Source organism: Protopterus annectens, chromosome 2.part2, assembly GCF_019279795.1.
Source record: "Protopterus annectens isolate FY-2018-M chromosome 2.part2, PAN1.0, whole genome shotgun sequence".
NCBI classification, from domain to species: domain Eukaryota; kingdom Metazoa; phylum Chordata; order Ceratodontiformes; family Protopteridae; genus Protopterus; species Protopterus annectens.
The window spans coordinates 147408584-147425096 of NC_056730.1; the positions used below are offsets into that span (position 1 = coordinate 147408584).

At 38.8% G+C, this 16513-nt stretch overlaps 1 protein-coding gene across 1 annotated transcript in view; it reads left to right on the forward strand.

Annotated features, from left to right (window-relative positions):
• ZSWIM6 (zinc finger SWIM-type containing 6) overlaps positions 1 to 16513 on the forward strand; it is an 867641-nt gene that overhangs the window by 734360 nt on the left and 116768 nt on the right. The window contains exons 5-8 of the mRNA XM_044063817.1: positions 12884 to 13063; positions 14360 to 14536; positions 14780 to 14926; positions 15520 to 15666. Of these exons, the coding sequence (XP_043919752.1) occupies positions 12884 to 13063; positions 14360 to 14536; positions 14780 to 14926; positions 15520 to 15666 (651 nt within the window). The remainder of the gene's footprint in view (positions 1 to 12883; positions 13064 to 14359; positions 14537 to 14779; positions 14927 to 15519; positions 15667 to 16513) is intronic.

Consider the following 16513-nt stretch of genomic DNA (forward strand, 5'->3'; position numbering starts at 1 on the left):
GCATTTTCCATTTGGGAAAACCTGTCTCTGGTACAGGGAAGGTTAGTGTATTCCTATCTATTTAGCAAAAGCAAATACACTGAATATATTTCACCAGAAAGTAGTTAAAACTGTGTTGATTTGCTTAATCTTGGTTTATTTTTGGGTGGGCAAGTCCCTGCACCTCCACATGTAGAAGCTATGCCTCCTTCACTCCTTCTGGTAACATAATTTCGTAAAAGTTTCCTACACTTTGAGATTTTGTCTGCTTTACTGCAAGACTGTTGTACTTTTTTGTGGACTTGCATAAGACTGTATTTCACAAAGTCGGACCTTGCAAAACTGGATGTAATTGAAAGTCAGGTACACTGCATGTGCACATGGTTTCCAGAGTTCCAGTTTATACATAGCTGATGGTTCATGTGAAATCCAGAATTGTTCAGTTTACGTATAGCTGGTAGCTTATTTGAAACCAGAGCTCATTTTGCACGTAGCTGATGGCACATGTGAAATCCAGAGTTATTTCATTTATACATAGCTAATGGCTGCCATGGAGTATGCAGTTGCTCAGGTTATACATAGCTGATAGCTGATGACTTGCTTGTAATCCATAGTTGTTTGGTTTGATGCAGGACTGCTGGCTTCTGTGAGACACAGAGTAAACAGCACTAGTAGTATAGGACCAATAGTTTGTAATGCCGAGGTGTTACAGGTTCACGTGCTTAGATGGCAGGAATTGTTCAAAAAATCTTTCCCATTGAAATTCCAGAACCCGTAATTAAAAATCCTAGAATTAAGTACAAAACAAAGCAAAACAAACAAAAAAACCCTAAAAATGTAGAACGGCAAATGTCAAAAATCTCAGTTCTCCTTTAAAATTTTTTTTTTTTTTTGCATAGATGCCTGCACTTCCCACACTTCCTCTACTTATCTACAGTAACTCCAAGATCACCATTACCTTGAAAAAAAGAAAAGGAATACTCTGAGAGATAGTGATCTTGGACTTAGTGTATGTAAGTCTGCATTTTCACCCACTCACTCTTGTATTTCTAGTACTTGCACTGATGAGTCTTGGAGTTAAAAAAATGGTTACAGTTATGTCATCCTGAGGTTCTCTGCCAAGAACTGCATGATAACTTATTACAGAAATAAAAGCATTAGAGGGACTCCTGGCTGGAGGGTGTGCACTTATGTGGTACTATGGAAAAAACGTGACCTGGTACAGGGATCCCAGAATGCTGCTGCTTACTAAAGAAAAGAGCAATAGTGACTAGGAAAAGGCTAACGCACATACATTGGGAAAATATTCGGCACTGTTAGTAGTTCACAGTGCTTAGCCAGGGACCCTGCTGGAGCTAGCTCTTACTTGAAATATTCCATACACCCTTGGTGGCCTTACTTGAAGGAGAAGGGTGTGCGGGTATGTGTTTTATGTACATAAATACACACACACACACACACGTGGTGGGAAGGGGTCATCTTGGAAATCGAGCTGTACAAGGATACAGTGAGTGTACTGCGATTGGAATCATGTTAATTGTTTTGCAACTTTGTCATTGAGTGTTGATCCATAGAAAGTAAACAGCTGAAATAACTTTTGGCAATTCTCGGAGGTATATACAATTTTTTTTTTTTTTTTTTGGCTGGGCAAGTCCACCCCAGAACTTTAAATTTCCCTACTCCAAGGTTGCACTAGCTGAATGCGCATTTGATCAGGCTGACACATTTTTACACGATTCACCTTTGGTCTTTCAAGGTATGGCTGGAGGATGGAGAGGAGAGTACAGTGAAGATAAATAATTCAGATGACTAGAGCAGAGGCATTTTCCAACTGTGGAAAAAGAAAGGAAGAAATGAGAGTTTTGTTTTAGCTGGGAGGGAGTACGATTCTTGAGAAAATAGAAATATTCTTTCTCTGAAAGAGTTGTATGCTAAAGCATATCAGCAGATGCTGGGCGCTAAACTAGTAGAAGGTTCCAACATGAGGAGCATATATGTAAACAAGGGACACCCACAATATTTGCTCAGCAGAACAGACTACACATTGCAAAATATCTCAACTGATATTGTAGTGAAGTTAACCACAAACAGGTGATGTATGTGCAGTATTAAGTGGCCAGTAGTACAAGTATTCTTTAGAGCCATTTAAGATGCATGTAGTTTGTAGTCCACTGTCATTCCTTTGTTGCTGTTACCAGATGGTAACTAAGCAGCTTTTCTGAATAGCAGTCTTTTCCCCTTTAAGCCATAAGAAACATTGGTTCTCTTTCCCTTCAGTGTGTGTGTGTGTGTGTGTGTGTGTGTGTGTGTGTGTGTGTGTGTGTGTGTGCGTGTATCATTGCTTCCGATTTCCCCACCAGAAATGCGTAATGTCTGGAAACATAATCCCATGGCATTAGTTGCATTCATTCTTAATGAAAAACGAAGAGCACTGAATGGCACTTGCCACGTCTTCATGCTGCTGTTTTAGATACTTGCAAAGTAATAGCTAAACAAAGAATTTCAGGTACAGATTGGCTTTCGCTACCACTTGATGGTCAGTCAGCTGCCCCAGTCTACATTTTTAGGACTGTAGCTGTTGAATCAATAGAATGTGCAAGGTGTCATAGTAGATGCATTTCCTGGCCTGGTTTGTCTGAAAACTAGTGTGTAAAATAAGTTTTCTTTTCTGCCCTTGAGTCCCTTTCAAGTGGAAATGGCCAGGATTTCAAATTCTGTGTAGGAGAGCAGGAAGCCTGCTGAAGAATGCTGTGTGCTAAATATAGCTCTGGCTGCCTTAAACAGGGGAACAGTTTGCTTGCTAATGTGCTTCTGTCAATGTTCCACACACCTGATTACTGCAAAACACGTACCAATGAAAGGTGTAGACTCCTAATTTCAGAAACTAAGGATGCTACATTCAGTCTACTGTCCTGAGTGGGCTAAGTGTAATTGCATGATTGCAACCTTAGCAGTAAATGTTTTGGAATCCTGTACTTTTTTTTTTTTTTGCTTTGCTTTATACAAATGCAGTGCTGTGTTTGAAGGTGTTATTGTAGTTTGCCTCATGACAATTTTGGTTAAAGCTTTGGTTATAGCTTCTAGCATGCATATTTTCAACATTTTCTCTCACCATCAGCTGTCTGGTAGAGGAGGATGGAGCGCTAAGTATTTGCAGACTGCCTAGGTGCTTGAAGAGACAGCAGAGGGGGATGGGAAGAGACTGTCTGTTGCTGTAGAGCTCCCCACTAAGGGAGAGAATGTACCTGTACCTAGGTGAATCTTCCCCTTAAGAAAATCTCAGGCTGAGGTCTAGGACCTAGTAGGACTGCCACCTTCCAAGGGGGGAAGGGCTGCTTAACAGGATAAGTGTGGAGTTTCATAGGTTCATTGGTACCTATAAGTACTTACGAGTAAGTAATGCCCTGTTTATGTGCCTGTTGCGTGCTACAGCTTGGAGTGGTTGCCATAACGCAGAAAGAAGGCTAGGAGCATCAGCAAAGAAAATAAATTATCTGCTTAGGATGACATTGCATCAGTGTTTGACTTTTACCCCTCAAACAGGGACTACGAATGGCCAGGATGGGGGAATAGACAAGTCAGTAGGTGGTCAGGATGGTCTAGAAAATCAGACAGGGAAAACAAAAAAATAAAATGTTCTTGTTAATTTTATCTTTTGATTGCTCTATCTTCTGATAACACACACACACACACACACACACACACACACACACACACACACACACACACTTACACTGCTGAAGATGTATGTATGTTTGTTTATGCTTGGATTTATAAAATTTAAATCTTTGTAAAATTGTTTTTGCCTAGTGAAGCATTCCTTTTATTAGGTGTGAATATTGGTTAATGAATGGAAATGGAAGTTGCAGTTTAATTCTTGTATGTTTATATCAATGAATTTAGTAATCACTGTTGATGTGGTTATCAATCAGCCCAGAACCTTGTCCTGAGGTTTGCATTTTAATAACACTTTATCATGTGACAAAGTCACCTTGGAGCCTCTCATATAGTCACATCACAAACAAAGCTGTAGTGTGAAATGTACATTCTGAAATTTTTTTAGCAAGTTTACATGAGTGTGTTAAACAGCTGAAATCTGGAGAAGGCTGCTGTACATTGTTAGAAACCGTTCATATGCTAACATCATGTGCACCAGTTTTACTACATCAACCTATTTGCTGAGCATCTGCCCATAAATTTTTGTCTTAATTCGCATGTCCCGTTTATCAGAATTCTTGTATGTGAGTTACTAAAAATACTGCATGTGACTGTTTTTCAAAAGTAGTTGTTGCATATTGGCGGAGCAGTGTCGTGTGTTTTATTTTTTTTATACTTAGTTTTCTTTGTTCGAGTATGTAGCCCTAATGAGACCAAAGATAACTTTCTACAGGATGTTCTGAGAGCACAAACAAGTGACTTCTGTAAGGCCAGGTATGCTCTGTTGTCATAAAAGACACAGTTAAGGTGTAAAGCAAGAATGAAGTTAAAATTGTGCACCTGGCGAGAAGTGAACAAATGCACTGAAAATAATTTGTCTTAACATTATTTTATTTATTCCAGATCAGCTGTTTAAAATTATTTTCATGTATGTGCTGGGGTGGTGGGGGGGTCACACACAATGTTACGCAATGCTTGACCTTTTGTTACAGTTCCTGGCTGTTGAGGCCATTTTGATTGATGACCCCTGCATGTCTTCCCTGTCTACATAGGTTTTCATTGTTATTCCGCTTTCCTCCAACATCCTAAAGATGTGCTGATGAACTGAACGGGTGATCCTGCAAATTGCCGGTAGTATGTGTACAGTGTGAATTGTCAGTGAGAAAATGCATGTGTGTGTGTGTGTGTGTGTGTGTGTGTGTGTGTGTGTGTGTGTGTGTGTGTGTGTCCTACATTTGGTGATGGTCTGTTGTTCCCTCCAGGACTGGTTCTTTGGTTTATGCTGTTATACTGTTTGAAGGTATGTGCTTTGGTCCCCCCCCCCCACAACATTGAATCGAATATAGTGGGTATCAGAAATTTAATGAGTGTACTTGATGAGGTTATTTGTATGTGTATACATTTCTTTCTGTCTCTCTGTTTTATACGCACATGCGCGTATGAGTATCTGTGGTATAATAATGAACACTCAAATGAACAAATACCAAAATATCATTGCAATAAAATTGCAACACTGAAAAATTAAAAAAAAAATCAAGACATCTTTAAAGTAGGAAAGCATCCCCCCCTGCACCTCCCACAAGCCTGCTAATTATATAACTTCCTAGAATTGTACAGAAATCCCAGACTTTTGCCTCGTATTCCTTGTACGTGGAACAAACCACTAAGTAAGCACCCCACTAAATAATGACTCAAAAGTTTGATTTCAGACTTCATATCTGTCACAGACTAGGAGTAAATGCAACATGTTTTATTCCACCAAATCTACAAGTTTAAAAGAAAAAAATTTAAACTTTGTTATATAATACCACTACGTTAATTCTAACTATACACAAAAAACATTCCAAAGAAACTGACATATGCCAAGACCTTCCACAACAAGATGCTGTTTGTTTTTTTGTTTTTTTTTTCCCAAAATTCCGAGCTTTCATTTTTAAATGCTGGTAACATGTGCTTTCGATATTCTGACAGTTTGATGACATGAGTGGAACTCAGAAGCATTGAAACACTGGAGATCAATGCCAGCATGTGGAAACGTACTTATTGAAAAAAAAAATAATCAAAGGATCAAAACTATAACCAGTTGCAAAAGGAAAACATAGTTTTCTTTTGCAGTCTGTTAACCAAAATGCTGCCACTAACTTCAGACACATTTTGTCTGAGTAGTGGTAGTGTTATAGAAATAATTTTTTGTTAGGTAATGTATAGGGTTGGGTTAGGGGCAGGGTGAGGGTTAGCACGCATTAGTAAGGTTAAGCAGGGGAGCTTCTTCCATCAGTACCACTTTAATAATGCATACTAATCCTAATCCTGCCCCAACCCCAACCCTTGCATTTTACCATGTAAAAAACCCTTTCCATAACATTATTACTAAGTAAGACACTTAAGCACGCTTCACATATATGAGCACACATACACCACCAAATGTGTATCCTTCTCTAGTCCTTAATCTAGGCCTATTCTGCAAACCCTGACACACCCACTCCCACCCCTAATGATTTTTGTATATCTGAAAATTTCAGCATTAAAGTCCATTCTCACACATAATGACCACCAGTGCTCAGTCTTCCTCCCTTTGACCCCTCCAGTACTCTGCAAAGAATGCTTTTGATATATTTGTCTATTTCCAAAGCCGAACAGTCTGTTGACAAACTGACTATTCAACAGAGTGAATATAAAATATATATATATATATATATATATATATATATATATATATATATATATATATAGTACTTGCGTATTATCGCAACCAGATTTTCACGGTCGCGAAATGCGCATACCTCCACAGATCCGAGTGCAGGAAACACTTACCACTGTTATTGTAATTCCTCAGAAGTGGCTAAAAACTATACATGACTGTTAGGAACAGGAACAATTTGAGAAACCATCTCCCTGTCTTGCATGCATTGCTTTGCAGATGCACGCCTGATTAAGAATGGCTGCTAATGTTCTGTTGATTGCGGTCTTATAATCACCCCCCCGAAAAATTAAGCAAAGAAGATGTACGGAAGAGCAGCTTCTCTGTTTTCAATCAGTTCCGTCTTCCCATACCTATTCCTGATTAACTCAAGCATGCAGTGTTAACCAGTGTGACTTCCCAGGGGAAGACCGGTAGTGGTTGTGCTTTGCGGGTTATTTGGAGAAGTATGGCAGGAGTTAGAAAAAGATTCAAACTATGAAAATCAAATCCCCATAACAACAATTGCAAGTAATACTGTCATGTAAGAAATGTAACATTACACTGCTTTGTCTGGTTTACATTTTTGTGATGCAGAAGGGTGATCTACACGATTATGAGTAGGTCTCTAAGCAGCAGCCGTGACAATTGAAGAGTGCGTGTGTACTGCACGGCAAACAGGAAGAAGGCTGGCACAACTGTTACTCTAACTGAAAGTAAGGCAAACTGATTTCTGATCAGTAAGGATGTCAAAATAACACCTTATAGTGTTTCCCACAGTTGTTTTCATGCCAGCATGCCAATTTCGCAGCCACGTAAATCTGGTTGCAATAATACGCAAGTACCATATATTATATATATATATATATATATATATATATATATATATGGGTGTACTGATTAACATTGAAACACAAAAATGTCGACCTCAAAACATCAACAGTATGGACATCCGCACGTTACTACACATATGCTGAGCAACAACTTCGCTGCATGCAAAATTTTAAACATAAAAAACAAATTGAAAAAAAATGTATTTTGCTGAGGGGCAAGTCCCCATGCACCCCCTGAACCCCTGCAAATTATATATACAAGCTGTGTGATCACACAATGACTTTGAAATGGCTTATTTCCCAACCCCAAGAGATGTGTGATCTCTCACACCTGTCAGCCACCTTTATAGCTGACCAAATTTTGTTGACTAAGCAGATGTCTACCAAAGGTAAAGTTGACAAAATTAAGTATCACTAATGAGTGTGTGTGTGTGTGTGTGTGTGTGTGTGTGTGTGTGTGTGTGTGTGTGTGTGTGTGTGTGTGTATCTACTTCATATGATCGAAATTTCAACTGAAATTTGACTGAGACCATATAACCTAAAGTTCATAATACTGAAAACTCACTTGAATGAAACTCATAACACTGACACTTTACAATGCTACTTCAACATAGTAGTGGCAGTGTGTATAAGGTAAGTAAAAGGTATATGCCCTTTTCCCCACTGTAGTGCGGTCCTGGAGTTAGTATATATATATGTATAATTCAGGGGCAGCTTGACGTATCAGACTGCTGGGCTGCAGCCCCCCACCCCCAAGTTATGTCAAAAAAAAGTTTGTTATTTTTACACACAAGTAGCACTGTGAGCTGCAAAGTAATGTCGAGGATATGATTATTCGTGTAACTCGGAGCTGCGTGTATGCATGCTCGAGTTCCGCTTTTAAAAAAAAAGGGAAGAAAAAATATTTTTTGTCACTGGCCTGTTTTAAAACTAGTCCGGATTAGGAAGACTGTAGGCATCAATGAAGATGCCCAGAAGACATTGCAGTTTTAACCGCACTAAATTAGAATCCGACTGGACTGTTAAGACAGCAGCTACGTCACATAACCTGAGTATGTGACATGGCTGCTGATTAGTCCTCCTGTTTCTCTTGCATTCTCTTCCCATGCTTATTAAGTGTTAATTTGCAAGGGATAGAGCAAGATAGATGGGTGGACAATCATGATCGGAAACCTGGACTGTATGGGTCATTATTAAATTTTTTAAATAGCGACGACTTTGATAAGTAAGAGAAGCCAAGGATTCATTTGCAAGTAATTTTTTTAATCAACTTAAAAAAAGAAGTCATGAATTAAGTTCTGTTGTTTTTTTTTTTTTTTTTTGTGGCAGGGCCAACCAAAAACTGGCTGCATTTTTTTTCCTGGCAGGGTCAGCCAGATACTTTCTGTATTTATTCTTTTTTTCTTGGCAGGGTCGACCAGATAATTTCTGCATTTAATTATTCTTTCTTGGCAGGATCAGCCAGATACTTTTTAAGTGGTGTAGGAGTTGTATAAGTTTTCTTTCTGACATCCTGGGCTTGGAGTCTGGCAGGGTCAACCAAAAAGTAGTAGAAGGCCAAATCTGCGGTGAGCTGGTTGTTTTGGTGGGCTGTTGATGTCTTTCTTTCTTTTTTTTGTTTAATATACTATCCAGGCAGGGTTAACGAGGTACTAGGGAGGCAGTGTGTTTTGGAGAGTGTTGATGATTTTCTTTTTTTAACATAATACACTGGCAGGGTCAACCACATGCTAGTGGTCTGTGTGTTTTGGGGGATATTGATGACTTTCATTTTTAATATAATATCCTGGCAGGGTGCACCAGATACTAAGGAGTCAATGTGTTTTGGGGGCTGTTGATGGATTTTTTTTTAATATAATATCCTGGCAGGGTGAACCAGATACTAAGGAGGCTGTGTGTTTTGGAGGTTGCTTGACTGTGGATGTCTTTTTTCTAATAAAGTATCCTGGCAGGGGTCAAACAGGTACTAAGTATTCAGTGTGTTTTGGGGGCTACTTGTGGATGAAATATATATATTTTTTAAACTAATATGTTTTTTTCAGGGTCACTCAAGATAAATTAGGATGGTTTGTGGATGTTTTGATGTTGAAACCCTGGCCTTGCATGACTGAAGTGTGTATGAGTGAACTGACGTAAGATCACCTGCAAGCTCTTAACAACTACGTGATGTGAAAGAAATATGATAATGTAACCATTGTCATCTGTTTTCATTATTTTAAACCTTGTAGGCTCAAAGCAGATATTGTGACTAGGCAATCGGGCTGGGGACGATGCCTAGTATATGTGAATGAAATGGCTGGCCCTGCTGTTGTACTTCTGACTTGCTTTGTAAGAGTAACGTGCATCTGAGTGAAGAAAGACCCACCACAAGCTCTGAACTCTGTATATTGTTTATGTGAAAAAAAAATGCATTTCTTAATAACAATGTTGTCTTTTATCCTTTTTTGTCTTTTAACCTCACAAGGTCAAATCAGATACTGTGGGTGGGGTGGGAGCAATAGAGATTGGAGCTATGTGTGAAAGCTACTGGTCCTGCCGTTTACTGTTGTAATTCCAGCTTTGCAGGAATTGTCTGTACTTTCAGATGAGTGTAATCCAATTATCAAATGTATGAGTCATTCTTAATGTATGTTATAGGTTCATAGGTGTTTATTAGGCTAACTACCGCAAGGGCCTTTTTAAGCCTAGCCATGCATCCCAAATCTCTGATGAGTTCTGATACCCTTGATAAGTGTAAGCATAGGCCTGGGAGATGAACCATTTACAAGTTACCTGTTTGTACCAGAGACATAGGTGCCAAACCAGGGATGAATTTTCGGTTCCCATTCAATTGTCCAAGTTGCACTTGAATTGGATTAGGGAGGAACTCTGCTTCACATGGATGGGGAAGTCTGTTCCATAGATGGGGTAGTCTCTGGGATACATACCTATCTCTCCAGCAGGTCCTATTTATATCACAGGCAAGGTTTAAATCTTTAGAACGGGTAATTCTGGTACTGTTTGTTTTGTGGATATGCTGTATATCTCTTTATGTGTATACTGAATGTCTGTTTAAAAATCTTTGTAATACTCTAGAGCTTTTCTCCCCGGATATATGCTGTCTTGACTAAAGACAGTTGGACAAACCTGGGTAAACAAAAGTAAAATAAAATGAAATTTGTATATGTGCAAGGCAAGCTGGCACACACGTCTGACTAATGTTTCATTCAACGAAATGAAATCAATGCAAGTATGTTAGTTTACTCCTGGCAGTGCCAAAGCAAATAGTTTTGTTCCTTAATGTATGGTTACTACATCATATGTTCTCATAGTAAGTTTCATGCAGTCAGGGCCAACCACTTGTTTACTGTTTAGAGACGTTTAGGTTTTATGCTGTTATAGCATAACCTAAACATCTCATTAGCTCCGAAATGTGATTTAGTGTAGGATTTGGTAGACTATTCAGCATGTGCAATAGTGATTGAGCAGTCATTTTATGTAAAATGATAAGCATGATCAGTGTTGTTCCCACTGTAATATAGCTCCACCCTGTGAAGTTAACCCCACCCCCTTTTTGGTTGGCCCCACCCCATTCAGGTGTCTCTTGCAGCCCCCCTTTGATATATATATAATTTATATATATATATATATATATATATATATATATATAAAATATATTCACAGACACACACACACACACACACACACACACACACACACACACACACACACACACACACACACACACACACACACGTGCACCCATGCTCACAATTACTATAACTATACCTTTTCCTTTTCTCACATTTTATGCAGCTCAATGTGTAAGATATACTGAGCAGAACAAGTGTGAATTAACCACTGTTCAGTTCACTTTTTGCTATTGCTGGTTATGTGACCTCCTTAAAAGGCTGTGGAGGTTGTGTGATTAGAACATCTCTGAGTGAAAATGTTCTGTTATGATGTCCATTTAAAATGGTCAGGGATTCTGTAGTGTAAAAAAACAGGTGTTTGTAGCTCAAAAACATTATTACCTTGGACTTCCTTTGCTTAAATGTATAAATGCTATGGCAACATTGCAAAAAATTAAAAGGCACCATGTAAAACGCTGGTATCAAATGAAGTGGACACACTATAATAACTGTATTTTGTTTTCATCTCGGTTGCTTAGATAATGTAATGTTCATGTCAGAATGTGTGTTAAAAATTGTTAAGATTGTAGCAAAGTTCAGATGTGTGGCAAGCTTTTTTATGCTTTAGAATGGTAAAAGTGCCTGGCTGCACTATACTTAAGAAATGCTTGATTACATAGTGTGATGTCAGTGTTTGACCACAAGTATTGACGTTTGCCATACAAAACTGAATTTTTGTGTATTCTTCAGAGCACGGAAGTCTTCTTCTTCTTGTTCTTTCGGCTGCTCCCGTTAGGGGTCGCCACAGCAGATCAACTGTTTCCATTTCTTCCTGTCCTCTGCATTTACCCGCCTTCGGGCATGCCTTCCCCCTATTCTCCTCCTTCGGCCAACAGTAGCCCAATTTCTGCCAGCACCCTGTTGGCCAACAGTACTGGTGGCGGTTGTTGTTAACCCAGGCCTCGACCGATCCGGTATGTATTTCTGTACTGTTGTCTGCATGTATGATTTGGCAAAATTTTACGCCGGATGCCCTTCCTGACGCAAACCTCCCCATTTATCCTGGCTTAGGACCGGCACAAAGAAATGCACTGGCTTGTGCATCCCCAGTGGCTGGGTTCAGAGCACGGAAGTGTGGTTGCAGAATCAGCAAACCCTAACTACACTGCCAGTAAATAATGCATTGTTTTTCCCAAATAGTCAGGGCCTGCTAGATTGGTTTATTTATTTTTATTTATTTGTTTTAGTTAACCAAGATAGAACATTGATCCAAGTGACCATTTTCAGGTTCAGGCAAGGATTACAAACCACCAAATATGAAATGATGCTAATAATAAGTAATGCAAGAAAAAAAAACGAACAGTTAAAAGTAATTTATAGCAGTCAATAATCAACATAGAGTAGTTATTACAATGCTATGAAAAATAAAGCAAACAAAAAAAGCAGTTAAAAGTTATGAAGTTGAAACATAGGCATAGTAAGTAGATAGTGTTTTAAAATAGCAGTAATGAGCAAAATTATGCAAAGGTAGGTAATAAATGAATGTGTTTACAGTAGAAACAGTCCTGGTGAAGGATTTAGAAGAAATGGATTTTTTTTTGTGTGGGGGAATAGAAGTATATGCACAACTACTGTGGATGAATTGATTATGTGCATGTTTCCTACTGGTAAATGTAAACTAACCAGCAATTGTTTGCTTATTTGTTTAGCTGTTTGTTTACTAACCAGTTATGTGAGCTGTTTTCATGGGACTGCTTTCAGCCACAGTCCAGGTCAAAAGCAAAGGTCAAATGCAAAGACATTAGTTAGGACTGCCTTGAATGATACACTAGTAATTATAACAATGAGTTATAAAACTTACAATACAGAAATGGACAGAGTAAGTTAGAGCATAAGACATGTTGTGGTGTACATAATACAAGATAACTGCTGGTATTTATAAACATTGTCCACAACTGCATTTGTGAATTGGTAAGTCTGTCCAGTTTTTCCTACATATCAGGTTGGAATGTTACAGTGACAGCTCTGCTGTGAACACTTACAGTACAAGATAACTGTGAAGGTCCTTTCTGTTTTTTCAGTTTTGCTATATGCGACTTTTCTCTCATTTTTAACCATTACAGGTGCCCTGTGGATGTGCATTGTCTTGAATCCCCACTGCAAGCCGGAGCAGAAGGCAGGCTGGCTACGGCAGCTGAGGAAATGGAACAGCGTGGATGTTTGTCCCTGGGAAGATGGAAACCATGGCAACGAGCTGCCCAATTTAACCAATGCATTGCCTCAGGGTGTAAATGGCAACCAAGGTGAGGACAAAGTGGAGGAAGGGACCTGGACAGTGCATTTGTATTTGTGTAGACAAACATCTTTAGTGGAGCACCCGGAATGGGTACTCATTTGCAAAAAGTGTGTTCACTGCTACTTGCCTTTATAGTACTATGAAACACCACAGTTAACTATTCAGAAGTCTTTCACAAATTACTAAGGGTACTGGTAACATTGTTAAGTAAAATGGATGTATTCAGGTACAAAACTGAGATCTGAACTTCAAAAAAGAGCACCTTTAATAAGATTTACATGGCAGTTTTGGCTAGGTTTAAAAAACAAATATGTTACTGTGCATTCTGTCCTGAATTAGTAATGATTTGTATTGGGTCAACATTAGCCGTAACATTTAAAAACTACTTTGAAATTGACTTAGTACTGTATTTTTATTGTTTCCATTTCTGATGTTTGGGGATTGTAATAGACTAAAACAGGTTTTAGAGTGAAGAACAAGCTAAATTAATTTTAAACTGCTTCAGTCAAATTTTTGAAGTAGAAAGACAGCTGCATTGTGCCCACAGAGTAAAAGCATAGGAAAGAATGTAAACTACATTAGGCAGTTCTAAAATACACACAGCGAAAATCGCTGTTAAACTGTCTTAAGCAGCTGTTTTGGGTCCAGTGTTCACAAAATGCCTTGCACATGTGAAGCAGTGGAACAGGTTTAATGTGAATCATCTTTCTACGCAGAAAGTTGTGTATCAACCATTATGTTGTTAACAACAGTCAGAAGAAACCCCCCCCATTTTTCTTTTGTTAAAATTTTTGCATTGTGAACAAAAAGTATTGGGGGAAAAAAGTGGCTAGACTCCCTAGGAAATAATCCATTTTGAAGATTTATTTGACATTCTGTAAAGCACTGGAGGTTTGTTGTTGTATTTAATGATGTGATCAGAATCCCTCGATGTTCCTTTTTCCTTGCACTTCAGTTATTCCCATCTGTTCATTGTTTCATTAAGAAGCTTTTTTTTACACAGAACTGTCCATTTTAAGCCACAGAGCTAAACATTCAGTTTTATTTTTTTCATGGAAGTTTCAGTGTCTGGTTTGTTGAACAAAGGCCTTCATGGAACTAAAAATGGAACAAAAGCTAATTGCATTGCAGCCTGCCTCCTGCAGTGTTTCTATCAGAGCAGCATTTCTCAAGGTGCACTGTACTGTTTGAGCAGTAAATGAAATGAGCTTGTACTGTGCTAAAAGGGGATAAAATTGCTGAAGACTTGACACTGGGTGATTGCTGCCGCTGTGACATCTGACTGTGCCTCTTGAATTTTCAGAGCCGCCAAGCAGACCTCATCGGACAGTGTTCACAAGAGCCATTGAGGCATGCGATCTCGACTGGCAGGACAGCCACTTACAACACATCATCAGCAGTGACCTCTGCACCAACTACTGTTACCATGACGACACAGAAAACTCCCTGTTCGACTCACACGGGTGGCCCCTCTGGCATGGTAAGTGGTTCAGCTGGAAAGACATTTGCATGACTTGCTACTTTATGTAGTTTCTATGGATTTAAAGAGGGTCTGAATAGTGTCTGTGGAAATAGAATTGCCTTGAAATACCAGTGCAAGGAGAAAAAAAAAAGTCATTTAAGTGTTCCTCACAAAAATAAAGCTTTTAGCTTGTTTTAAAAAGAGAGGGCAGCACAAACTCTAAATTCAACTTATTTTTGTTTTTAATCCTTTCAATTTTAGAGCATGTCCCTACAGCTTGTGCAAGGGTGGATGCTTTGAGGTCTCATGGGTACCCCAGAGAGGCACTGAGATTAGCAATAGCTATTGTCAGCACACTGAGGCGACAGCAGCAGAAACAGCTGGAACTTTTCCGGGTTCAGAAAAAAGGTATAGAATCCTGCAGAAGTATTTTAACCAGTGCTAATGCAGACATCAAGACTGACTGTAAAAGGTGAAGCTGTGTGTGTATTTAGACTAGGTTTGTCCATCACTTTTATAAATTTTTAACAGTCTGCTATCATCTTTTAGACTATGCTTTGTGTAAAGATATTTGCTTACTATTTCTCCATCTGCTCAGATCATGAAGCCTTGGTACAGGGTTACTGTTACTTCTAGCTTTTTTATTTTCTTGTTTTTTGATATACTTAATAAAGTTAACCCACATTTCCCTTTAAAAACAGTTTTCCTAGTTTTTCAGACAGGATTGGTGAAAACTGCATGTATAGTGTTTGCTGTGTGATGATTTCGGACTTGTCTTGTGTTTCTATGTTTAGTGACCAAAATATAACATTTTACTTTGTAGTTAAAGTGCTGACCAAGATTGCCACAATGTTAATGCGGCATACACACATGCACATGCATGATGCTTTATTTCTTCTGACAAGTAGCGTGACATCTTATGTAAATTTCAGTGTAACGGCACATGTTCTAATGCAGAATGTTTTTATTTATCTTTATGCATTTATTTTTTGTTAAATAAGAACTCCTTCATAGAGGCATAACCTCAATAACCAACCTGGAAGGCTGGGTGGGTCACCCGCTGGACCCGATCGGCACACTTTTCAGCTGCCTTATGGAAGCTTGTCGGGTAGAGGATGACAGCTGCAGTGGATTTCCTGACTTCGCAGGTACAGTAATTTCTGTGATTATATATTTATAGTGCTACTACTGATTTATGTGCTGCTTTCGCTGATTGGTAGGAGTGAGACTGCAGGTAAAATGTTGAAGCACTGATGCCCAACTATGGCAAGGTAAAAAAAAAAAAAAAAAAAAAGAGAGAGATTGTTAAAAGTTGTAGACATTGCCATCTTTTTTGTGCACAAATTTGGAAGTGTATTCATTGGTGTGTGTGTGGTTTTGAGCTCTCAGGACTTTGTTGGATGCTTGCCATGCCCCATGGATTTAGGTTCATAGGTAATTAGTTACTAGTCAAGTCATCCAGGAGACCTTTGAGAAGGCTAGACCAGTTTCTCAACTGCCCCAAAGGACTTTCTAGGTAAGTGACTTGCTCAGAGTCAAGCAGTAGGCACATGGAGGCTAAGGGATTCAAACCCTGGCATACAGAAAGTAGCTTGTTAACAGCTGTTAACCTTAATCCTTTATATTAGCTGCCATGTTTAACTTTTCTTACAGGAGTTGTCTGCTTGGACAACTTACCCTTCCTGTTAACTCTGTTTGATTTGACATGATACATTGCTGTGTGTTCCTTTCAGCTGCTTCCTATCCTGCTTTCTGATTAATGAACATCCATCTGGTGTGGCATACTGAGCTATTTTTCCTTAAGTGGATTCTGTTCATTGCTTAGGTGCTGTAATATTTATTTATTAATTCCCATTGGTAACCGGGTAAACAAAACGGTTATATATGACTATTTCTAGCCACAATCCGAGCCAAGCATATGACAAAAGTATATACAGTGGTGCAGCTAAAGCAGCCATGAATATACAGAATATGTATTTTCTGAGCAGTGGTTTT